Source organism: Macaca fascicularis, chromosome 12 (genome assembly GCF_037993035.2).
Source record: "Macaca fascicularis isolate 582-1 chromosome 12, T2T-MFA8v1.1".
In the NCBI taxonomy this organism is placed as follows: Eukaryota; Metazoa; Chordata; class Mammalia; order Primates; family Cercopithecidae; genus Macaca; species Macaca fascicularis.
In genome coordinates this window covers 43,451,823-43,478,166 of record NC_088386.1, presented here as the reverse complement: position 1 = coordinate 43,478,166, position 26,344 = coordinate 43,451,823, and the positions used below count along the sequence as shown (strand labels likewise).

General features: G+C 35.0%; 1 protein-coding gene across 4 annotated transcripts in view; it reads right to left on the bottom strand.

The window, feature by feature from the left end:
* Positions 1 to 1,697: 1,697 nt before the first annotated feature.
* Positions 1,698 to 26,344, bottom strand: part of ACVR2A (activin A receptor type 2A) — an 84,236-nt gene continuing 59,589 nt past the window's right edge. For 2 of the 4 annotated variants that reach the window (XM_015432187.4, XM_074009069.1), the window contains 8 exons: positions 18,137 to 18,160; positions 14,361 to 14,504; positions 12,284 to 12,427; positions 11,117 to 11,262; positions 9,332 to 9,446; positions 6,527 to 6,665; positions 3,496 to 3,626; positions 1,698 to 2,562 (listed from right to left, as the gene is read on the bottom strand). In XM_015432187.4, coding sequence (XP_015287673.1) covers positions 2,368 to 2,562; positions 3,496 to 3,626; positions 6,527 to 6,665; positions 9,332 to 9,446; positions 11,117 to 11,262; positions 12,284 to 12,427; positions 14,361 to 14,504; positions 18,137 to 18,160 — 1,038 coding nt within the window. In that variant the 3' untranslated portion in view covers positions 1,698 to 2,367. The remainder of the gene's footprint in view (positions 2,563 to 3,495; positions 3,627 to 6,526; positions 6,666 to 9,331; positions 9,447 to 11,116; positions 11,263 to 12,283; positions 12,428 to 14,360; positions 14,505 to 18,136; positions 18,161 to 26,344) is intronic. The other 2 variants (XM_005573111.5, XM_074009070.1) reach the window with 1 other exon arrangement.

Below are 26,344 nucleotides of genomic sequence, written 5' to 3'. Positions count from 1 at the left end.
AAGTTTTAACAAGACTAGGTATAAGGACAGGTAGTCACTGGAACATTCTTATTTTACTGCTTATAAAAAAGTTTTTCTATTAATCATAGTTCTCAAAAGAATACAAGTTTTAAAATTGGTTAGCTACAGTTAAATACAATAACCAGGATTCCTAAAAATTTTTTCTAACTTGAAAACATTTTATATGGTGAATAACTGGTTTTAAAAAAATTTATCTCTAGTACTCACATAAGCCAAACATTCATCATAATATCCCTTGTTTATTTTTGTTTTGATTTTTTTTAACTTTTAAAAAGAAAGTTGAATGTTCACAACAGGTAGAAATTCATCTTCAGGAAATTAATGATTTTCTTGTATGCACATTCTCAATATTTTCCCTTCTTGATTAGTTTTTAAATGGAAGCAAAGCCAGATCAAGAAACTGAGAGACCAAGTACTCTGAAATAGAGGTGAACTCAACATTGAAAATGGAATTGCTAGGAATACAATGAGACCATGGGGACACGCATGACAGTTCTGAATGGTCTGCGGCACACAGACGCTATTACTCTTCTTTTCCTCCCTGCTTAAAGTCTGTTGACCTATGTATTTTTTATAAGTAACATAATTTACTATTCCCAGAGATTACGTACATATATGTAAAATGTAGTGTACTGTGTGGTTAAATAACCATTTTAAGACAACACATTCACAGTGAGCTCCTGACAGTGACATGTAAAAAATTCTTTTATAAAATTAATGTATGGATTTTAAAATGACCTGACAGAAATAACATGGCATAATACTGGCTATTTGTTGATTGGTAATCTGGAAATTCAGGAAATTAATGTTTTACTTTGGCCTGTATAAATCTGAGGAAGAATCCAATTGTATTCTAACATAATATGGTTTTGAAAAGCACTTTGGCACCTGCCTACCATCAATTCCATTTTCTTAGCAAGGATAAGGCATGAACTATCCTAAATTAATATCAGTGTTAGTTGTAAAAGCAATTTTGGGGCGGTGGCTAGGCTATGTTACCTATATCAACATTGGTTACCTCTAAATGTCATTGCATATTTTAAGTTATATGTTTAATTTGTTATCCCTGATTTGTTTTAAAGCAGTAACATCTGAAATCTGCTTAACGTTTAATATCTCTATCCTAGGATAATTCTTTACATATCACAGACATCAAATATTACTCTGACAAGATGGCACCAAGCAGAAGTATAGTGATAAAGTTACAAGTCTCAAAGCAGACAGTGAGGAATTCTGGGTAACGACACTTCCTGAGGTGATCCTAAACAGTGATAAAGAATGTCCCACACACTGTTTGGTGAAAAGAAATACACTACAATTTTACATATATAAATAGAAAAAACTCTATTTTAAAAGACAAAATGAAGAGCTTTCCAGTGTCACAGCTCACTTAAAAAAATTTTATATCATGCTTTAAATTTTCAAATATTCCCCAAACACAGCACACCTAAAAAAAATACTTAGGTAAGTATGCAAATTTTGGGAACTGGATATAAGATGGGACTTTAAAACATGGGAAGAAGGGGGAAATGACACCATCTTTTCAAAAAACAGCACTTTTTTTTCCCTACATTACAAGCCAGCACAAGAAATGCTAAAACACTGCTTTACGAATGGCCACTTACTGTTGGCACTTAAGCATAGCTTACCTTTTTTCCCTTAAATAACACAGTGAATTTGTTACAAAACATGGATTGATTTATTATTCAAATTTTGTTAGTGTTTTCAATTTTATAATTTAGCAACCGTGGAACTGAGGTATACCTTGTTGAGGGAGGTTAAAGTAATGCTTGGAAGCCTCTTTACTGTACCCCACTTTGATGACTTTATGTACACAGAACAGCAGCACACTAAACATTCACAAGCTGTGTCATATTGGCATTACAATAGTCATTTATAGAAACAACAACAGCAAATGCAATAAAAACAAGTTACCCTTTTTAAAATCTGAAATGAAAAGTTTTTGATTTAAAAAAAATAGCAGTAGTTCATTTAAGGAATTAGTGTCTTCTGACAGACATTAAGAAATCTGATGTCAGTTTTCAAACACTCCATTAGCCAGGTCCAAAAGATCCTTGATTTGGAGAGGGCTACATTCTTCATGTACACTTTTTCAAAAGTTTCTTTATAGAGTTTGCAAGGTTTCTCTTAGTCTCTTGTCCTTCACATCTGTGCTGTCGGCAATGCAGTAAGTCTCCCAGAGCAACGTTTTTCAACAAAGGGTCTTCTTAACATTTCCAAGAGACATCCTACTCATTTTACACAGAATAAACTGTAAGCAGTTTCGTTAGCTTAGCAGCTCCAGTTCAGAGTCCCATTTCTTAGTGTGCACAGATGGCGCAACCATCATAGACTAGATTCTTTGGGAGGAAAGTCAACATTTGTCACCATTGTGACCACTGTTACAATGTCCTCTGTGGTAATAATATTTGTTAGTCTCTGCATCTGGGTAATTCTTTCACCTACACATCCAGCTGATAACCTGGCTTCTGCGTCATGATCCCAACATTCTTCAATGGTTTCACAGAGCATTGCCATTCCCTAAAAGGAGAAAAACATACTCAAACGCCACAGCAATTTTTGTTTTCTATTAGGAAATAGAATAAAAATTTCATGAAGAAATGGCTAGTTTTCTGGGTCAAAGAAGTTTCTGTCAACATTCACTTTTATTGAATACCATGTGCAGAATCATGAAGAAAAGCATAAAGAGAACTATTTTTTTTCTTTTTAAGCATGAGATTATCACAACAGGAATTTTTTTTTTAACTCCCCCCAAAAAAAAAAAAAAAAACAACTCTATCCCTTGTTCACAAACCAGGTCATTTCAATGCTAACCCTTCAAATGGACTCAAAAATCAAGGATAAAGGGGGACCTAATCATTTTTATTGTTTTCTTAGTTAATATCAGCATTTCTATCTTCCAATTAAACAGAAGAGCGGAAAGCCCCTTTTGAGATTTATCTGCCTGGTTTTAGCCATGTTTCTAGTTGTATTTAGACCAAAATAACCAGGCAATACTGTTGTGTGCCTGGTCTCTAGTTTTAAAGCACTCTTAAGACTTGAAAGTCTTCTCTAAGCTGAAATCAAAAGGCTACAACAAACTCCCATAGAGAGGAAAAAACCTGGTGCTTCATACACTTTCTAAAATGTTATCATATTGGAAGTGGTCATCAGCAAAGTTACCCAACTATCCACAGGTTCCGAGTCTGGCATGCCTTTTCCCTGGGAAACTAGATGACACACTCTTCTGCGCAGGACCATTGAGACAAAAGCCCTCTAAAGCTCTATAAGTTTACAATCACCTTCAGGGGTATACAGACATAGCCCTAATTCTGCATCCAGAACTCTAGAATATCCTGTGTGAAGATCACCTCCCAGAAAATACTTGAAGAAAGAGAAATGTGCAGAGATAAATAATTCCTCTGAAAAGTGTTTTATTGGAATCTCAAATGAAAAGCTAACTGGATAACTTACAGCATGTTTCTGCCAATAATCTCTTAAAACAGGCCTCTTTTTTTTATGCACAACAACTTCCTGCATGTCTTCAAGAGATGGATGCTGGCCAATTTCCTCCTCAAATGGCAACATGTATTCATCTACAGGTCCTGAAAAGTAAGAAAAGAAAAATAAATCATTTTCATTAAAATCCTCCTGACTTTCAAACTGGTAAAAACTTTCTAAAATATACTCTGTCACCTTTTCCCAACTGTTTACATGTTATGAGGACAGAAGAGAAACAGATTCTCAACTATACTTATACCATAGTGTGACCAAACTAACATATGAGAAATGAAAAGGTCTATAATTTGGCATGTAATTTCCTTAAAGATTGTATAAGGAGCTTTCTTATCTAGGTATAAAGGATGCCTATTTCCATCTGCATAGAGGACATAAGGAACAATCAGTATTTGTAAATTAAGGTTATATAATATCCCTTTAGGGTACTCAATCCTTACAGTTCAGATCAGAATGTTAACAGTGGTGCTTCCATCTCTGGAGACTCTAGGTTCAATGTATTATAACCATGCTTATTCTATGGCATATCCAACCCCCCTGCATGCCCCACATGAGGAATTATGCACCTCAGAGTCATACCTCTTCTCTATACTCCCTCACAACAGCTGCCAAAAAGTACGTTTAATTTTTTAGAAAATCACAAACAGGCTCTCCAACTAGGGGTTCCAACAAGTCAGGATGTGCCTTCATAGACAAGATTAAACAATATAAATAATTCCTTTTTTCTTAGGCCTACTCAGATAAATAGAAAACTGTATTTAGGAGTTAATAATAACTAATATCCAGTGAGCACCTATCCTGATCAGGAACTTTACATATATTACTTACTTCACAGGGTTAAGATGGCACTACCTCTATTTACCTTACAAGCAGCTCAGAAAAGTTACATAATTTGCACAAAGACATACAGCTGTTAAACGGTAGAGCTGGAATTGAACCCAACTCTCTGAATAACTCCGAAGTCTGTGGTTTTAATTGCTGGACTGCCTTACTTTGACAGACACAGGTCACCACTGAGCAATATCAGTGACCAGCTATATGTGTGCATAAACACAAATTTTGTGAAGCTCTTGAAATGCAGTAAATACTCCTGGATAGAATACAATGAATCATAAAGGGGTCATCTAACTTACCCCTCTTCAAATATAAGAATTCTTTATGGCTGGACAGTTGGTCTCTGCTTGAGCACTTCCAGTGACAGAGTACTGACATTCTAAGGTGTCTATTCAACCAACACTTATGTGGTCTACAGGCCAGCAACACTGCCGTCAACTGGTAGCTTAGTTTTTAAGAAATGTAGACTCAGGCTTCAACCCAGACCTACTGAGTCAGAATCTAAATTTTAACAAGATTCCTAAGAATCTGGTATGCCACATTAAAGTTTGAGAACTACTTCATTTAACAAACAAGTAACCATCAACAAATGTGAAAGCACCTACTTTAGCAATTAATGCTCACACTATCCTCTCTACCCCAATTTCTGACTAAAGAATTGGGTTCTGACATAAGAGTCAGAAATGCCTGACTCTGAAATTATTTCATGGTATTTAAGAAAAGGCAGTATCTAGCCTTTTCTTTTTCCAAAAGAACTTCTCGGATAACTCTTCTTCCCCATAAACAAAGCAATTTCTCCCCTAAACTCCTAAGACACATGCTTGTATTTCTTAAGTATTGCGCTCATCCAGAAACATTTACGGAATACCTAAGTACCAGGGAATGGGCTAGACAACTCACACTTAGCTTACTCTAGATTTAATTGTCCAGGATATATTTTATTGCCCTAACTAAACTGTATGTTACTTGAGAACAGGGTCTTGTGTCTCCTAAATTACTTAATCCAATGATTTGCTATGGAGAGTTCATATTAATCAAGTTCTTATAAAATATATTTTCCTATAATATCTGCCATCTAACCTACTTCTGCTTCCATAAATGCACATCATAAATGTAATTCCTCTTCCACTTTGAGTCAAAATACTCTGAATTCTTACTCTTCTTCCTAAAGACTTCTAAAATCATTCCCAAATTGCTTCAACTTTTCGTAGGTTTAGCACTGACTCCCAAGCCAATCCCTCAATCCTGGAAGATGCCTATAGACTATGTGCCCATTTCTGAGCACTCTACTAAATTCCCTTTACTAGTACCCCATATTGAATTTCATATTCCAGTGGCAATCTGTCCTACAATGAGAGCCTATTACCGTACTCAGAAAATAAAATATTGTTAATTTTCCTATGGTCTTTGACAATCACAGGAAGGCTTTAGACAATTATAAATTAAAACTTAATAAACAGATCGAGCTCATTTACATCTGTTTAGGAGTTCAGCAGTCAGCAAGTTTGCCTATATTATTCAAAACAAAAAATGCCGCAACATACTTGAAGACAGAGTAAAGACCTTATGAAGGAATACTAAAGAGAGAGTGCTTGAAACACTATAGTTCTATCACACTAGGAATATCGTCTGAAAGCTTACCCAGAAAAATAAATACATAAAAACAAATATCTATAAGACTTAACATGGGCTTCAATAACAAGAACAAGTAATAGAAACCCTTTAACCTGGGGGGCACGACCCATACGACCTTAAAGCAGACCTCTCCCTATGTCTGGATCAGAGTTTCAAATCTAGGTTTCATCATTCACCAGTTTGAGGCTAAAGTAGGCAAACTACTTAATTTCTCTGCATCTCAATTTCCTCATATGTAAAGCATAATAACTACCTCTGAAGCTCTTTTAGGAAATAACCTTAAGGTATGTGAAGTGTCCAGTAACATAGCTAGTAAAGGATCAATACATAGCAATTCCTTTCCTGTCCTACCCCACACTCTGCTCCTCTGCCTCCTGAATTCTCTACCACCTCTTGGAGTCAATTTAAAAAAAGAAAAAAAAAAAACTGTACTTTAAAATATTACCTTGGAGTGTATCATCCCTTTTCATACATGTGTGGTAGGCATATATATCTTTTTTAAAAATATTTTTTCCCTTACCATCTGCAGCAGTACAGCGAGAAGCCAGTTCCCATAGGACTAATCCCATGGCGTACATATCTATCCTCAAAAATGCATCCCTTTGGAAGTTTATAGCACCCTCTAATACCTCTGGAGCCATATACCTCCGGGTACCAACCTGAAAAAGATGTTAAAAGCAAAGAGTACTCATTCATTAACTTTATGAACTAACACTGTATGATTTTGTAAGATGAATCAAAACCAAATGTGGTCTATTACCAGGGTAAGGTATACCAGACTATAGCGTATAAATAGTAAGATCCTTTCTGCGTATACTTAAAGAATACATCAAACAGACATTATGCTGGTACAGACTTAGAAGTTTTTATGTTCCCCTTTCTGGATGTAATCACAAGAAACTGAACCGATGGTCAGCTGGGAGAAGGATGCTGCATACTTTGCAGTTTTACCTTTGCATACTGTTTGAAATGTAGCTTTAAAAAAAACTTTTTTGAGGCCTTTTCTCTGTATTAAAAAAAAACTAATATTGTAAAAAGAATTAGCTAAGTAAAGGACACATTGACATTAAAAAGTTCTATCTGTACAAAATCTATGTATTTGTTTATTCATAAATTCTTCTGTCTTGGAGTCCTTTATTTATATCTGTCCCCAACAATTTGGTATTTCTTAGTACTGTAACTATGGTTACTAAGCTAGTACAGCTAGCTTTGGTTGGTGCTTGACAACATTCATATATGAATGCTTAAAAATATTTGTGAGATAGCTGGGTACATCACAACATACTTACGATATATCAGAACTAGAGAACAGTCTAGATATTGGTATGTCCATAAAGCTCCATCCTTAGGTGGCTATAATCTCTACTCTAGATTAAAAGTTTGGCAATTTATGCAAATATACATGTAACAGAGATTGTTTTAAGAATAAAGACAGGTCATTAAAGTTCAAGGAGAACACATTAAAGGGAAAAGTGGCTCTACTTTTAAAAAATTTACTACTCTGAATAATTATTTTAATTGTGTTATCAGTGACTGTTTCCCTAAAACCTACTTTTCTCTTAAAGGTAAATGTATGCCATCCAAAGTACCTACCTCTTTTATTACAAGATTATGGTTTATTTACCATGTTGACATAAAATGTCACCTCTTTTATATGTGTTCTTTGTACTATATAAAATGTGCAATAATATGCAAGTCCCTCCAGATATTTTTGAAATTTTCTGGTCCATGAAATCTAAAGTCGAGGAGTCATTACTGTAAGCAATTAATTTTTAACTAATCATAGAACCCAATTGTGAAGGAGCTAAAATATGACATGAATGAGTCACAAATTTTTTTCTCAAAAAATAGGGGAAGGAGGGCTTATGAGGTACCAAATTAAGAATATGTTCCCAGAATTTAGTCTTATGATAGTCAATCATTCAATTAGCTTAGAAGTTTGTCCTCAGGCTTCCTACACAACCTTGGTAGTATTCTCCACAAAATTGCCTCCATTCCCATATACATTTGCAGTCAACTTTTCTAGAGCTATATGGCTACTGACCATTACCCCAAACTACATTCTTAAACCGTTAGTCAATATTGCCAAAAATTGTGGTGCCATGACTGCTTAAAAAAACGTGTCCTCAGGAACCAACAGGATATGCTAGGGAAAAGAAAGCTAAGAATTAGTTGGTCAAATAATTTACATGATATGAAAGGTGAAGAAATGATAATGTCAAAGGCCTGAATCATTCAGCTTTGTAGAAAATGTCACCTTTTAGGTTGAACTGGTTTCCCTGATTTAAAAGGTGATCTTGGCTGGGCGTGGTGGCTCATGCCTATAATCCCAGCACTTTGGGAGGCCAAGGTGGGAGGATCACTTGAGGTCAGGAGCTGAATACAAGTCTGGCCAACTTGATGAAACCCCGTCTCCACTAAAAATACAAACATTAGCTGGGCATGGTGGCGCATGCGTGTAATCCCAGCTACTTGGGAAGCTGAGCCAGGAGAATCACTTGAACTCGGGAGGCAGAGGCTGCAGTGAGCCAAGATCATGCCACTGCACTCCAGCCTGGGTGACAGAGCGAGACTCTGTCTCAAAAAAAAAATAAATAAATAAATAAATAAATAAATAAATAAATAAATAAATAAAAATAAAAGGTGACCTTGTAGGAATGAAAACATCTTTTCCAGCCTCAAAGTTTCTGAGAATAAAATGTATGGATAATGTTCTTTTCCCTTCTGGCCTTCCTAGAGGTTCCTATTACTAAGATCTCTGTGCACACAGAGGCATACAGAGGTGTCAGAGTTACCTAATTCAGGGGTTTACAAGTGCTCTGAACTCTGGAGAGAATTTGGAGAAAAGCCATCACGTTGATTAAAGAAATGAATGAAGCAATAAACAACAAGAAGCAATAAACTATTATTGCATGGGAAAATGGACAGGGAATTTAATACACTGTAGGTAAGGATAGTGACTAATTATTCTTCCACTCTTCTTAATATGGTGAAAGAACTAACAGACTAAAACTACTGAGTTCATACGAAGAATTCCCTAAGAATGAGGTCTATTAAAAGGTGCTGGATTATTCTTTGATCAATTTTTCAAAAACAATCCTACGACACGTGTCTAAGTTATTGTTTTATGAACTGCTTAATCTAAACCACCTGAGTCCTCTACCATCGTATGAAAATGTCTTCCTCAGAAACTTTAACACATAACACTGTTAGATGCTGATTTAACCACCACAACAATTTTAGACTAATTCAGTCCTGACATGCCATTCTAAGAAAATATGGGACAAGTTTATTTTTTCTTATATTTTATAATCATCATCCTTACCTGTCCATGGGTATCGCCTGCAGACTTGCCAGCCTCAAATTTTAAGGCCAACCCAAAGTCAGCAATGCAAGCTGTCAGGTTGTTTTTCAACAGCACATTTTTACTTTTGATGTCCCTTGCAAATAAAAAGAGTATTCAAATTAAGTTTAGACAAGTTACGTTTTAAATTTTTTATTGAAAGCAGAAAAGAGGGGGAATATGTACACTATGAAAAAATAGTTACTTAAAATTATGAAATGCAGAGAAAGGGAGAAAGAAAAAGCTCAGAGCCCCCACGTAGCCTTTAACACAAGAGCACAGTGACAAACTCCTATTCATAACATGGACAATAAGAAGGAATCCTATCTATAAAGCAGTTATATAAACATTTGCCATGTCAAAAAGATATGTTACCTATGTCACCCACCTACCAATCACAAAACTACTGTTTTCTAAGATAATATTTTAGAGTTCTTACTTGCAAACTCCCATAGAAACTGAAATTTAAACCAAAATGAAGAAATTTTTAAAATATTGCTGAATTGAGGCCTTCTGTTTATTGGTACAGACCTACATTTTAGAATAATCCCTTATTATAGAGGTTCTTATATTCTTCCACCCAGTTGTAGAAAAGCATCTTACGGCATGGATAATAGAAACTTTTTACCATAAACATACACTGCTCTAGCTAGATCCTGGTGTTCTGAAAAGGGTAACAGTTTTAAGGCAATAAGATATCCTCTTCTACACACCTGTCTCAACTGGCTCATCCTAGAGATTACTATACCCTAATTAAATACATCTATGCCATGACTAGTGGTTAAATTTACGTACAGATACATAGACCAAGAATGGGATATTGAAAGCAAGAGTAGACACTCCCAAATGCTATAAAAGCCAATCAATCTTAGTTTCAAAAGACTTTCAGGACCTTTTCTTAATAACTCTGGGGATTCTTAAGGATTAATTCCCTATGTGGCCAGGTAGAGCAAGGGAAAATCCAAGAAGAGGCCAATAGACTGCATGTAAGAAAGTGAGAAGAAAGAGTTATTTCTGAGGTAGACGTCATTTAAAGTTTGCAAAATCAGAACTTAAATTAGAGGCTGACTTACAATAATGGCTCCCAGCAACCTAAAACATCACCTGGTGGCACTCAGCTAAGTACCTGTTCCATGAATCAGTTAATGCCTACTTTTCAAACAACCATCTTTAAATTGAACACAAGACGACAAATTGAATCCCACGTTCAAGAAAATTAAATACATGGCAAACTGAATTCCATGTTTAAGACGCAATCATTTTTCCTTTTGCGGGCATGACAAGTATTGGGTCTAAGAACTATTTCTTCACTGGACAACTGTTTAAGTGATGCCTCCCTCTACCTTGGCTCAGGGTAAAGATAATAAGGTCATTCAAAAAACAAGCAAGGGAGACATTCAAAGTCTCTCCTTCATTACATGCCCTTGGATAATAATCCCTATTTATAATCATCTTTAAAGTATATCACGTTTTGAGGTAAAACAAATGTCTTTTTCCTTTGAGATTGAGAAAATATAGTTTATTTTCAATCATGCTTTCAGAAATGAGATGAAGTAGATCATTAAACTTTACCAATAATGTTAATATATACATTATCCAAAATACTTCCTGGCCAATCTCAAAGCTAACTTTAAAAAACAAATGAAAACCAACTGTCTTGTAAAGCATGACTGAATAACAAAGGAAAAATTAAAACTTACCCATGGGCTTAAAAGTTTAGTAAATGTATACTCAATTACCTGGGAAAACAATACAAATATAGTCTACCTGTGAGATATGGCAGGTTTGTGGCCATCTTTTAGGCCAGGTATATCCTCATGTAAATATGCCAATCCTCTAGCCATGGTTTCTGCAATATGACATAGTTCATTCCAAGAGACCACATTAGCCTTAAGAAAGTCTGACAGTGAACCCTAAAAAAAGACAGAAAAATAGAAACTTACATTCTTGACAAAGGCCGTTATGTATAAGGAGACTTTTCTTTTTACCTATAAGAAGTTGTGGAAGGCAGCATTATCTTTCCTTTCAGGGAAAAATAATATCCAAGAAACAATCTTTCTGGAATGGTTAAAATTTCCTTCCATTTCACATTAATAAACATTTGACCAGAAAGAAATACCAGAGCTTTAAACTTTTGTTACAAGAATAGTCAATTTCCACCAATCCATAAGAGAAGTTTTTTGTTTTAAACACTAGCTGAATATCTAAGGTTCTAGAAAATATTTTAATAGTTAAAATATCCTGACTATAGAGTTCTTACATCGTGGGACTAGCAGAACACAAAATAACAACATAAAACAACAACTAATATATAGAATATTCTTCTAGAGATTATTGTTGTCCTTTAGGTCAAGAATTAACAGAAGTAAAAGAACCACTTACATTTCACAATGATGAAACCAATTACCAAAAACATAATTTCCTACTTCATTAATGGTACTTTCACACTGACTCTAAAAGCAGAAAAAATGAGGAAAACTAGCAATTATGTGTTGGTGATAATTACCCTGCAAGTTAGTGACAGATCAAAGATGAGATAAATTTCCTGACGCTGGTTTTGTCACTAAGCAAGACTGATTAAAACTGAAAAAAATGGTTCATGTAATCAAAATGAATTGTAAATGGTAAGTGAAAATTACTAAGCATTACCTATACTAAAATAAATGTTTGTAAGAGTAATTACAGCACAAGAAATAAGGAACAAAAGGGTGGTTTATATGAGTAGGGTTTTAGGTTGAAAATTTGCCATCTTTGCTCTTTTATTAAAATAAACTACCTTTCAAAACATTTTTATTCAAGAATGATTTTTATTTTCAGGTTAAATATTAATCAACTATAACATGTCTCGAAAAATAACGCTGAGGGATTTATAGCTAACATTAGGTACGCAGGCCAATTCAGACTTTACTAAAGTAAAACGTTAAATAGTTTTACCTTTTCATGAAATGCTGTGATTAGCCAAAGATCCACATCAACACTGGTGCCTCGTTTTTCTGCACCAATGAACTGTAATATGTTCTCATGCTTCATTCCAGGCAAACTGTAGACTTCATATTCATTTTGCCATGACTGTTTGTCCTAGAGTCAAAAAGAAAGAATAGTAAGAACACAAGGAATACGGGTAAATAAACCATGTCTAAGAGATTACTCAAATAAGTTCCAAAGTAAAACAAAACAAAACAAAACAAAAAAGTATTTTAAAAAATTTTTGTTCTGTTTTGTAATAAGAAAAAAGCTCTGACAATAGGTTAACAAATTTATAGGAAATGCCTGCCCTGTCCATTCCCTCAAAACGTACTTTTCTGTGTTTCTAGTTTACAAACACAGAAGTTGATCTGAAATGCTGCATTCTGTATCTTACAATGGCAACACATAAGTTACTGCAAGTATTACATTGTAATTTCATCATGGTGTGAAGCTACTTGTGGTACTATTCAGAATAATCTCCTTGAAAGATGAAATTCAGGCAGAATGACTTCCTCTAAATAGAAAACATCTTCTTTTCAAAAACTAACATAATACCAAACATCCTTCAAAAAATGTTTAGCATACCCTGCAAAGTCAATGAGAAAGCAAGGGGCATACATATGCAATGCAATAATTTAAGACACCATATATTCATTTGTGCCTGCAAGCGATCCATGTCTACTAAGTATCTTTTTATAAAAGATTAGTTTCTTTTCACTACTAAAAGACAGTAATAGTGAGAGGTACCACAGCATAATGGTTAGAAACCCTTAGAAATCCTCTGCATCCAAACTGTTCAAACTTAAATCCTGGCTCTCCCACTAACCTCTAGCAAGTTACATAATCCTTCAGTGTCCTCATTAAGTAGAACAGGCATTATAGTGTCTGTTTTATAGAATTGTTGTATTATATGTTGCATTTTACGTACATGTGGGCAATATATGTACACATATTAGTGAGCACTCATATATGTAAAACACCCCTACCTGACCCAAGAAAAACATACAATCAAATGTTAGCTACTGTTGTTGCTGTTGTTGGGCTTAAGTTAATATCATCCAAATGCCTTTCTCTCATCCTTATGCTTCCTTACACATGGAAATAATTTCTTGCCTTATCTCACTTATGAATCTTGGCACAATAGAATACACTTTCTCTCTGAAAACTAAACTGTGGTTTATAGCTACCAAAAAAAATGTAATATAGTTCATAAACTCTATGTAATACAGTTCATAGACTGAACAGAGGAGGTAAAAAGCTTAAAATCTAGGTATATTAAGACAAAGAAATTGCTTATATGACAACTTTGGAAAAAGAAAGATCCACTCTCTAAGTGTAGTGGTAGAGCCTGTGACACCAAATCCAACCAAGACATCAGTGCCACGGATATCATGAGACGCCAGGGTATATAAGAGACGGGGAGGACAGAATCCTCATAAACCTACACCACCAACAGAACAGAACAAAAGAAGAGCTCAAAGGTACATTAGATCAGAGTTTTATGAGAAGTCCGGCCAACCTTTAAAATAAAAACAATTCAACAATAAACCAACTATTTGAAATCTTGATTGCCTCTGAAAATGCATCAAACAAAAACTGAAATAATTAAACACTCAAAGTAGAATGAAAGTAAGTCAAGTCTGGTAATATACCTCCAAATACCAATTCCAAAACAAAATATACTACTCTTTTGTTTTTCTGTTTGCTTTTTCTGACAATGTAGGGGGATATTAAAATTTAACCACTCAATTAGACTTGTTTATTGGAATCCTTATCTTTATTTAACATTTCCATAGAATTTTCATTGGCAAAAGATCTCCTATGCATTCATTTAATTCCACCACTCCACACAAACATAATGATTGTTATACTAACAATTCAATCTCTCAGATGCAAAGGCAGGCATTAAAAGAGCTAACTGCTTTCCCCAGTATCACAAAGAACCACCTTGGAACGTATGGCTTCTGTTTTGAGACTATTTCTGAGTTATGATGACCTAGCCATAAAACATATATGTAAGATGACAAAACTGCAATAAACATACCTGTATTGGAAATATTTTGACAGCCACATATTCATTAAGCAACTGGGCTTTCCAGACACAACCAAATCTTCCCCTTGCTTTCACTTCTAATAACTGCAGTGGTTTCAAACCTAGTAATGGAGAAGGTGGGGGTGGTCCTGGGTCCTACAGATAAATAATAATAATACTATAAATAAGCAGAATATGATACATATCAACTCTGGAAATGAGAAAAAAAGTGAGTATACTGAAAAGTCAACTGACAGAAACAGTAAACACATATGGATGACATTAACTTCAATTTTGCCATAATTAGATTACTAATTATCTATAGTGATCACAAGGCAGGCAACCTGAATTAAGAGCTTTCATAATAACGTTCAGCATTATTGCTTTATATGTACCACAGGAGAAAAGATCTAAAATCTTTCTGATCCAGTCTCACTAATTTTCCCCACTAAGATTTTCTGTTAACTATGAATACTCCTAACAATATTTCATTTGTTTCATCCAGTGTGTACTTCGAGGAGGATGATTTGAAAGGTGCCAGAAACAGCAAATTATGACTATGTATCAGCAAAAACCTCTCCTTAAGATCTATTACTTTCTCCAGTGACTGTTTAAATTTTTTCTTCATTAATCTCAGAGATACCCACAAGTCATTCTTAAACACATTGCAGATAGGTATATTAAATACAAAGCACATACAGGAAATATGTAGGTAAATATTTCTTTAACCAAACTGTTTGGTTTATTCTAATTTTAAACATATTAACAATTCATCCCTTTGATCCGAGATAAAAAAATTATCTGTGTTCTGGAACTGACTGGCAAAGAAGTACAAATAAAAATCCAGAAAAGAAGTGGTCATCACAGTAGATAACAGGATATGGTATATGAAAGAAACGTGCACTGCTATAGTTTTTTAAAAATAGAGCAAACATAATATATAAATGGGAATATAGCATCTACAAATCACAAGGGAATCCTATCAAAGCAGAATGCAACCCTTCATTGAAAGCATTCTCTCAGTTCCCTATCTGCAACTAAAGCAAGACGCAGGAAGCCTTTTGGAAAGCTTCCAGAGAAAAGCAACAGAAGGGTTTGGAGGGCTGCATAATGAGTATTTTGAAGAGGAACTAAAATTTCTGTGGCAAAAGCAACTGATATGATGACACTGGGTGGCACTTCAGACACTTGGAAATGTTATGTGATCCCAGATCAATGCATCTCTCTCTGCCTTTCTTTTTATCTCTTCTTCTAATGCCTCAAAGACAGTTAGTGCTTTCTTTAGGCATCACTCCTCCGCTCACTGGTGCCACTCAGGAGTTTTAAAAGTGTACTGTGTACTAGAAAGAACCTCAGCAACAGAAACATTGCAAGGTGTTATATAGGAAAAACATGCAATTTCTTCTTCTAAATGAGACCATCTTTATAAAACGGCTTTAGAATTCTTATTTAAACAGTAAGATAAAACAGAAGACTTCTTGTGACTCATTTCAAACTCAGACTTTTTTTTTTTTTTGTCTACAAAGTTTCTTGTCCTTTCCACATTCAAAACATGAAAGAACGTTTCTGTTTAGTAGAGTGACGGGTCAAGGAAGTCAGATATAAATCTTATAGGAAGGATAGGCTCTCAAATGTGATTCTCAGTGGAGGGGACACAAGAACCTCTAGAGAATTTTTATTAAAAACTATACCCTCCCTCCCTCATTCTTCAAGTGATCATCTCTGTCTGAGAGATTCTACTGATTGGAGCAGACTGCTTATATGCATGTGGAGAAAGGAGAAAAAAAAGCTTGAAAACTGCTCTTCTAGAGGAAAGGAAACCATTCAGTCCTCAAGGGCGAAGAGTTATTGTGTAACTGCATAAAGACATATTTAAACTAAATAGAAAATGTTTGTAAGGTAGAGAGTTATGTTTCAAACCAGAGGGGATGTCAAAAACTAAAAACTAAAGTACGCAGAAAATGGCTGAAAGCTGAAGAGGAAAAATAACTAGGTAGAGGGAATACAGCGCTAAATTCAATATTAAGATTTTTAATAGCTTTTATGTATATTGACTAGTAATGTCTCCATAGTTAATCTACACATTACCCACTCTTTGTTCTAAAGGATACCAACACCACGAATATGATTCAATCTATAAAATAAGATATAGATTTTTTAATCCACAATTAATATGTTAGCAATTCAAACTACGATTTTAGTATAACATTTTAGAAAACATAATTTTCAATATCTAAATTTAGAAAAAAAAGTTCATTATGCATTTTCCAAATGTATATACTTCAAGTTCCCATACATTCCCAAGGCTCTGTTTAACAAGTTTCTAAGCTACCATTATTTCAGAAAGAAATAATCTATCACCCTTTTACCATAATTTATTCAATACTGTATAGTAACAGCCAGAAAAATATTATTGTCAAAATGACTTAAAAGGTAAAAGCTTCAATTAAAAAGAATACTGGTCAATTTTGAAAGGGTGAGAAAAAGGTCTACAAGATCTTCATGGGGTAGAATCTCAAAAACTTTAGTAATGGCATGAGCTTTTCAATGGAATTTTAAATAATATTCTTTAATACTCAAAGGACTGGGTTCAAAAATGAGTAACTGTAGCACAGATTATAAAATCTCTAAGCCTTTTTAAATAAAAAATTACTAGAATGAAACTTTAAATTCATCTCTAAGTTTTACTCATCCTATAATCTAAGAATATTAGAAATGATTTTTAATTAATTGGCATTATTATAGTAATTTACTCACAAAAAAATCAATACTCGATTCTAAAAATAAAAATGTATACCTTTAAAATATATAAGCCCCTGGGAAGACAAATGTAGACACCAATTTCATAAATGACAAGCAATTTCTGATGTCATCCACAAAATATGGCTTTACCTGGCTACACAGAGAAACCAATGGGGAGCAGAGAGGCAACTATAAGGATTTCAGAATTCCTAAAACCTTCCCTAAATGTCCAGTTCTCTTACAACATCCATGCTATTTTGCAAAACTAAAAAGATATGCATTAGAACATGGTTCTGATTACATTTCATCTTTACTCATTTGTATATGAAAATTATGGTATCAGAAGACATCAGGTTGAGAAGACAAACTGAAATGATAACCTGTAAAAAGTAATCCCCTGCCCCCAAACCTCTACCCAATATCATTACTATAACCAACAGTGGAATAAATTATTAGAGGTGGGAAGCTACAAAGTCATCTCTGATCATTTAACTTATTCTGAGTTCTCCATTTGAAGGATGAATTTTAATCTAATTAAACGCTTAAACCTCAGATAGCAATATATCATCAAAAGTTATACTCCTGTAGCTAGTTCATTTACTAAAGATGCCAAAGATGAAGCTATCTAAAAATATCTATTTCACATTTAAATACAATGGGCTGGATTAGAAAATCGACTCCTGTTAAAAATGAACACATGCTGACATTTAAGCTAATGACATATTATAAAAATTAACCAATACAAGGTTTTTGAGACTAATGGAGCCATTAGTGTTAACTTCTAATCAAGTAAAATAGTTTTTTCCACATCCTACCTTAAATAAATATAAATACTGTTAGTCCCTTAAAACTAAAAGCCATTACTAAGTCAAATCAATCATGTTTTAATAATAAAAGCTGGGTGGGGGAGAACCCTTTATGACATAAATGTATAAGTTATAGAGGATGCACAGTAAAGCAGTAACAACAAAAATCTAAGAACAAAATGTTTAGTATGCATCCACAGAAAGTTCCACAACCATAAAACAAACATCAATGCATCTTACCTCTATCATTATATGAAAGGCGTGCTTGTGAAGAAAAAACACAGGCAAAAGAAATTACGATTCATATCCAGAATGAAATGAAAAATGACACATCAGTTACAAAAGTGAAGGAAAGAGAATAGTGGTTTAGTATTTTAAAAGTTGGCAATGATCCAGTGTTTTACATTGTTTAAAGATAGGGAACACTTTCCTTATAAACAGAGGAAAGTAATATCAAAAAGAACCCCTTAGATATGAGAGATAGGTAGTAAACAAATTCTTGACTCCAGTATAATCCCAAGTTAACTGATCCAACGACTTCATGCCTGCAAACAAACTAAACCAAGTCTTAAATAATGATTATTTATTTTTCTAAGAGCCTCTAGAGTCTAAACCATAAAACAAGGAATTTACAAATTGGAATTGCCTTCTGGACACTAGAGGGCAGTATTGCCTTTAGCAAAAACCAGTTAGCAGCCCCAAAAAATTTATATATAGCTAGAATCAGTTTCTCAGACTTTCTGACAGTTGTCTTAAGAACCTCTAGAATTTCCTGAACTGCCTTACTTCCCTTTCATGGAAGACAGAATCATAATGGTGAGACAGAAAAATGTTTCTGGTGGCTATGTGCGTGCACCATAATACACCATGGCAAGAAACTAAGACAGGAAAACAAGATCATCAGAATTAAGTAAAACATAGTGACAGAATATTATCAAACCAAATTGCCCAGCACATCAAGGTGAAGCACTTAAGCAGTGGTAGCCCTGGGAACAAGTAATCACACATCTCACATTCTAAAGACACTCAGACACTGTCAGAGAACACGATTTTCATTTTTCCAGTCATCCCAAAATAGGTTAAGGTCTAAATTTAAAATTAAAAGAAATATCATCACCAGTGGTAGGGAAGCTGAGAATTCCTCCAATGGATGATGGTTATGTTCCCCAGTTTCCAACAGTTCTATAGAGAACAAGAGCACTGACAAAACAGAACTGACAACTCATTTATCTGTACCAGTTGCTTAACTAGTTTTCTTCCTTCTAGATTTCATTCCTGTAATAATGATTCAAGAGTATTTATAATTCATCCAAAAGGCTGAGATAATCCTACTATCAAAACATCTTATCAGTATTCCAGAGTAAAATTAATCCCTTGAAAGAAATACATGCCAACTGAATAACTAGAATATGGTTTCCAAAGGCTCAAGGATCTCTCAGATCTTGTTTAAATACAGGTGTTTTCAGAGATAAAGATGCCACCATACTAGCACTGTGCAAGTAGGTGCTATCCATACATCTTACCAAAAAGTATTTCTCTGCTCAATACATTTCCCAAGAAATGAACATTAGGGTAAGCTATAAAATAACCCAAACTGACACCAAGAACAAGCCTCAAAATATCAACTATGCAACAAAATATGAAGGGTAAAAACAGAATTTTAAAAAACATTCACTTAAGTACACAAATAAATACAAAATAACCACATATATGTTTGCTTAATACACTTCTCAATAAATGAGGATTAGAATAAACAGAGAGACACCAGCAACAGTCCTGAATGTATAAACTACATGACAAAATAAGAGGGGTAAAGCAAAATTTTTTTAAATGGTCAGGCGTGATAGCTCATACCTATAACCTCAGCATTTTGGGAGGCCAAGGCAGGAGGATCTTTGAACTCAGGAGTTCGAGACCAGTCTAGGCAATATAGAGAGATCCCTTCTCTACAAAAACTTTTTTAAAAATGAGCTGAGCATGGCTGCACATGCCTGTGGTCCCAGCTCCTCGGATGTCTGAGGAGGGAAGACATCCTGAGCCTGGGAGGCTGAGGCTGCAGTGGGCTGAAAACATGCCACTACATTCCAGCCTGGGTGACAGAGCGATACCTCCTCTCCAAAAATAAAAATAAAGTAAAATAAAATGCACTGAAATATACAACTAAGCAAAAAGCAAACAAACTCTTTGGATTCACAACATAGAAAATGTAGCTTGATATTACATACTATCACTGTAGGTAATGGCGAAAATCGAATCTGCATGTTAATATCAAGCTATTAGGTTTGTAGTTTACTTGTTGCTTACCCCTGAGGTGGGGGGGGCGGGGGGAACCTGCCAAATATCAGAAAAGAATGAAGAATAGTTTATTCATTCATTCATTCATTCATCCACAAATTTTACTGAGTAACTAGTCTGTGCCAGGCACTGACTAGCCAGGCTCTCATGAAGCTTGCAGTAGTGCAGGGCAGGCCTAACCAACAATTCACACTAATAAAAAGGAATTCAGTACCTTCAACATCTGTGAAGAGAAACCTGACTTATAATGACAGGTAAAGTGTGAGAAGATTTCCCTGTGGAGAAGACCCTTGAGAAATGGAGTAAGTACTAGGGGGAAGCAGCTAAGGTGAAAAACAGAGTTGAGACATCTTAGTTTCCTGGCTTATGCAACCAAATGGACAGTGGTTCCATTTACTGAGAACCAGGTTTGTGAGAGACAATCATTACCTGTGAATGGTAAGTGCCTGGAGACATATAAATGGAGATATTTAGCAAACAGATACACAGATCTGGAATACCAAAAAAAAATCTTTCTAGAAAATAGATTTTTTAAACATGTATATGATATGTACTGTAAGTTTTCTTTTACTTACTAGTCAAACCATTCCAAAAAATACCTGTATCTCTGTATCCAGAGAGAGAGAGACTGATTTTTTTCTGGGGGTGGAGATACCTCACTCAACAACTTTTTAGGACTACCAAGACGAATGAAGGTCCTCCTACCCAACTATGTGAAAACTGACAAATTCTGAATTTGTTTCCTCTTAATATCAACTAATTATTTTACATTCTAAGAAATTTTACCATTTTAAATTTTAAAAAGAGTATCCTGCCAAGCAGAATACAAACAGAATTTATAAATAATACAGTATATGCGAGGACGATGTTTCTGAACTAAGGAAAGCAAGACATACATTAAGAGATTCAACAATATTGACATGTCAATTGCACAGCAATGATTCCATCCAATTAGGTCATCAAAATTCCTCTGTGATTAACTCCTACTTCCTACAGTTTCTCTCATCCTACTCCTCTTGAAAGGAAAGCAAAGAAAGGCCAAGACAGGTGAAATGAAGATTCTGGATATGTTCCCTAAGAAGTAGAGCACCCCAAGGTAGCCAGCACTGGAGTTAAAAGTCTGAAAGAAACGCAGGCATGCCCATTTTCCTTTCGGGGTTGCTGCTTAAAAGAATCAGGTTTATGACTGGCTACAGAAGTTTATTTTGATTTATTTTCATATCTGTATTCTGCAAGTGTAGCTGAAAAAAACAGAAAGGAGATCATGTTACACATGAATAAATTGTGAGATGGTAAAATGGTCGTTTACCTACAAGGCCACATATAGTCACTATGAAAACTATTTTAAACAATTTTAAATGTAGTTTATATACTCTGATCTCTTTATCCTACTTTGTTTTTTTTTTTCTTTTTGAAACAGAGTCTCGCTCTGTCACCCAGGCTGGAATGCAGTGGCACGGTCTTGGCTCACTGCAAGCTCCGCCTCCCAGGTTCAAGCGATTTCCCGCCTCAGTCTCCCAAGTAGCTGGGATTACAGGTGTGAACCACCATGCCTGGCTAATTTTTGTATTTTTAGTAGAGATGGGGTTTCCCCATGTTGATTTCCCATGTTGGCAAGGCTGGTCTAAAACTCCTGACCTCACTTGATCCGCCCATCTCGGCCTGCTAAAGTGCTGGGATTACAGGTGTGAGCCACCACACCCAGCCCCTGCTTTGGTTTTTTTTAATGGACTCCACTCAATTATTTATTAAGCCATTCAATCAATGGGCAATAATCCTTGGATATAAATGCCCAGGCTTTGCCACCCACTAGGGTGACTCTAAGCCAAGTCACTTCATCTATGAGTGCCTCAATTTTCTTATCTATAAAACGGACTTCAAAACTACAATGAGATACCATCTCACACCAGTCAGAATGGCTGATTATTAAAAAGTCAAGAAACAACAGGTGCTGGCGAGGCTGTGGAGAAATAGGAACGCTTTTACACTGTTGGTGGGAATGTAAATTAGTTCAACCATAGTGGAAGACAGAGTGGTGATTCCTCAAGATCTAGAACCAGAAATACCACTTGACCCAGCAATCCCATTACTGGGTATATACCCAAAGGAATATATATTATTCTATTATAAAGACACGTGCACACGTATGTTTACTGCAGCACTATTCACAACAGCAAAGACATGGAACCAACCCAAATGCCCATCAATGACAGACCGGATAAAGAAAATGTGGTTCATATATACACATGGAATACTATGCAGCCATAAAAAGGAATGAGATCATGTCTTCTGCAGGGACATGGATGAAGCTGGAAGCCATAATCCTCAGCAAGCTAACCCAGGAACAGAAACCCAAACACCACATGTTCTCACTCATAAGTGGGAGCAGAACAATGAGAACACATGGACACAGGGAGGGGAACAACATACACTGGGGCCTGTCAAGGGGCAGCGGAACAAGGGAAGGGGAGCATCAGGACAAATAACTAATGCACGTGGGGCTTAAAACCTAGTTGCCGGGTTGATGGGTGCAGCATACCACCGTGGCATGCACATACCTACGTAACAAACCTGCATGTTCTGTACATGTATCCCAGAATTTAAAGTTAAAAAAAAAAAACAAACCTAAAATAAAATGGACTTGATAAATAGGACAGAATCCCCATGGTACTAACAAATTAAATGAGTTAATATGTGTCATGTGATCTGTATAGTGCCTGACATAATAAAATGAATCTTCTATTGCACTAAGTTAATTTCAAAGTATTAACATATATCAACAATAATTTCAGTAAAAACGATTCTGTTTGAGTTCAATTTTGAAGTCGTTACTCTAATACCAATAACAGTGAATACTTACTGAGCACTTAGCATTAGCTAGGCACCCACATGTGGCTCCTCTCCCAATCAGTACAGATCTGGAATCAGACATTTTTCCTCCCTTCCTCCAGTCTTTGCCTAAAATTGTTGAAGCAACTCACTTCTTATACTATTTACCCTCCATTTCCAGGCTACAATCAAACAATCATCCTGTGTTACTTCACCTACATATTAACTATAGGCCCCAGAAGGGGAAACAAGTACTGTCTTCGTGCCACTTTTACCATATACACAGCATGGTGCCTGGCACACCACAGGCAATCAAACATTGGGTGAGCAGTTAAGCAAAAACGAAAACCCTGAACAATTTCTAGTTCATCTGCTACAAGCAGCTTTAGCTAACAATGGGACGTTTTTCACGTCTATTATCTTAATTAAATATATATATATTTGACAGCAATGAAGTAACTAGGAATGAAAGAACAAGGTCTAGGATGAGGTCCAGGAAATGAAGAACACAGGAAAAAAACAAACACACTTCCTCCTAAATACACATCTCCTTGCCAGAGAAGGAGGATAAATTACATAGTCTGGTCCATATGCACCAATCCATTTGTAAATTGACAGACGAGACCCTGTACAAGCCAAAGAAAACCTGAATTCAAGATTTCAAAATTTAAACAGAAGTCACTTTTAGAAATAAGGTGCATTAATTAATTTTAATGTGCAACTTTACCTTATTTTAAGTTATTGATAAAGGTTTAAAATTTTTTACCTTCTCCCCTTCCTCCCTTTTTGCTTTTGGACATAGAATTTTAGACAATCTCCAACTGGCCTTGTTTGAGCATTTGTAAGTGGAATAAATTATATATGCCTGATGAGAGTAATTTCTTTTGTCAAGCTGCATGTCAAGATAACTTACGACACTTCTCCCCACAATTAAAAGTATATATTAAAGTAAGTTGTAATTTAGGTTACCAATACAAAAATGATCACACACCAAGGCAGGACACAGAACAACATCTACAGTAGCCCTACACTATTTCTCAGACATACACATACACACACCCACACACATACGAAAGAATGTTCATGCATAAGACAATAGCATTATGTCATATTTTAAACATACTAAAAAAAAAGTTGCAAATATTTGTGAGATATGAGTTCTATCTCTTAGAAACTTAATACAAACTTTAAGCTTAAAAAAACACACTGTACACCTTAAATATATACCATTTTTACCAAAAAATCAAATTTTGGTATTTCATAAGCATATAATAAAACTCCACTACATTTCACTTAAAAACACAAAATTTAATAAACCAAAAGATTAATAATATCAATCTGAAAAGCTGTCCTCCATATACTGTTAAATTAAAAGAAGCCAGTTGTGGAATAGTTTATAGTTTATAAAAAAGAAAACATATATACTCAAAAATATAAGGTTAGAGAAAGGTACCAAGGTATACACACCAATCTGTTAAAAATGATTACTTCAGAAAAGTGACAGAAAAAGGGAAGAGCAGAAAATGATTCTATTTTTTCATACTTCTTTCTGTACAGTTTGTCTTGATACCACAAACATGTATTTATAACTAATTTTTTAATTAGAAGAGAATTTTAAATGAGAGAAAAAGCAGAAGGGAGATGTGTTCATAAACTCCGATCAGTAGTCAACCTATTTCAAGACGTGTTTCTATGAATGTAATATTTATTTTGTAAGTATAACTTGTTATTAGCATATTAAATACTAAATAAATTTAGTAAATTTCTCCTGCACCCTCCCGCAATAAGGAAGCAGCATACTCTCCTAAATTAACTTGGCAGAAAAATGTTTTCCTACCCTTTCAGATTCTTATTAATTTTAAATACATAAACTCATGTTCAAGAAGAAAATCCTACAAAGCATTTTCACAGATGGCTTGGTTTCTCAGTGGATAGTAATCTGACATAGCATGAAATGACAACCTATTATTACTTTAATGTTAAGGTCAAAAGGATTATTTTGTATGCCTAAATTAGGTATCCCAAAGCTTTAGTCTTTATCAGACCCACACCTAGACAAACTATCATAAAGTAAGGATTGAACAGGCTGATGTTATTTAAGAAAGAATTAATTTTCAATACTGAAGCACTACTTATATAGCCTTTAAAAGTAAACAAGAAGCTAACATCGTGCCTTGTTAAAGGCAGGTCATTTCTAACCATTAAAATTCTTTTTCTTATCAAGTGGTATTTTATCAGCACAAATATAGATCTTATAAGCAGGAAACAAGCTCACGTACGGTTATGAAAGCGGCGCCATTTTACTGAAACTGCATTAGCTCTAACCACAATAAGACTTTTTAATAATAGAGTCTATCAATTCCCTCATATTCATGACTCACTGTCACTAGAAAAACCAGTTTGCATTCAGTTTACTCAATGCATATTATAAAAGCATCTTCCTATAAGTGGGAAGATAGTTTCAGCACAGGCAAAAGAAAAGTGACCTGGGTAATGAAAACAGAGAGGATGCTTTGTCTGTGATTACAGAAAGAACTAAATAATGTCATTCTCTTATAAATGCCTGAAATACTTCAACTTATTTTACAGCCCCCGGCAAAATCATGGCCTCAAGATTTCTCTCAAGGCAAAGCCCTAAAGCACCTGAATGTTTATTAAAGGAATCCCTGGACATACTACATTATTATCTCAGTATAATTCCAAATGCAACAAACTCAATTCAGCAATTCAGCACTTACTGAATGATTATTACATACAAATACTGTGTAACACACAGCAGTAATTACAATATATACCTCATCTTCAAGAGTCTTACAATCTACTGGGAGAACAAAACACATTATCAGCCCTTCTCAACTGGGGTTATTTATCTGAATGACAAATGAAAGAAGGACCCAAGCACTATTTTCTCAAATCTTTCAAGGATGGATTACAACTAATACAATGCTAGATGCATATGACAGATGTCTTGGGGTGTAATGGTAAGAAAGTACCAAAAGACAAAGAGAGTGTGGAAGACCACATGTCATGCTCCAAACTTGGTATTCTTTGCTGTGGCTCACTGAGAGTCCACACATATTTTAAGCACATAAGTAACATAATCAAACATGTAAAATGCTATTTTGGCAATAGTACAGATGAAGGGAGAGAAATGGAAGCAAGAAACCCAACTATGAGATTATAGAAATAATCTTAGCCTTAGGAGTAATAATGTCCTGAACTACAATAGGATCAATCAGGATGAAAAGGCAAATGAACAGGATTTGGTAAATGACAGAGGCAAGAATAGTTGTCTCCAAGACTTTCATCCAGGATGAACAAGAA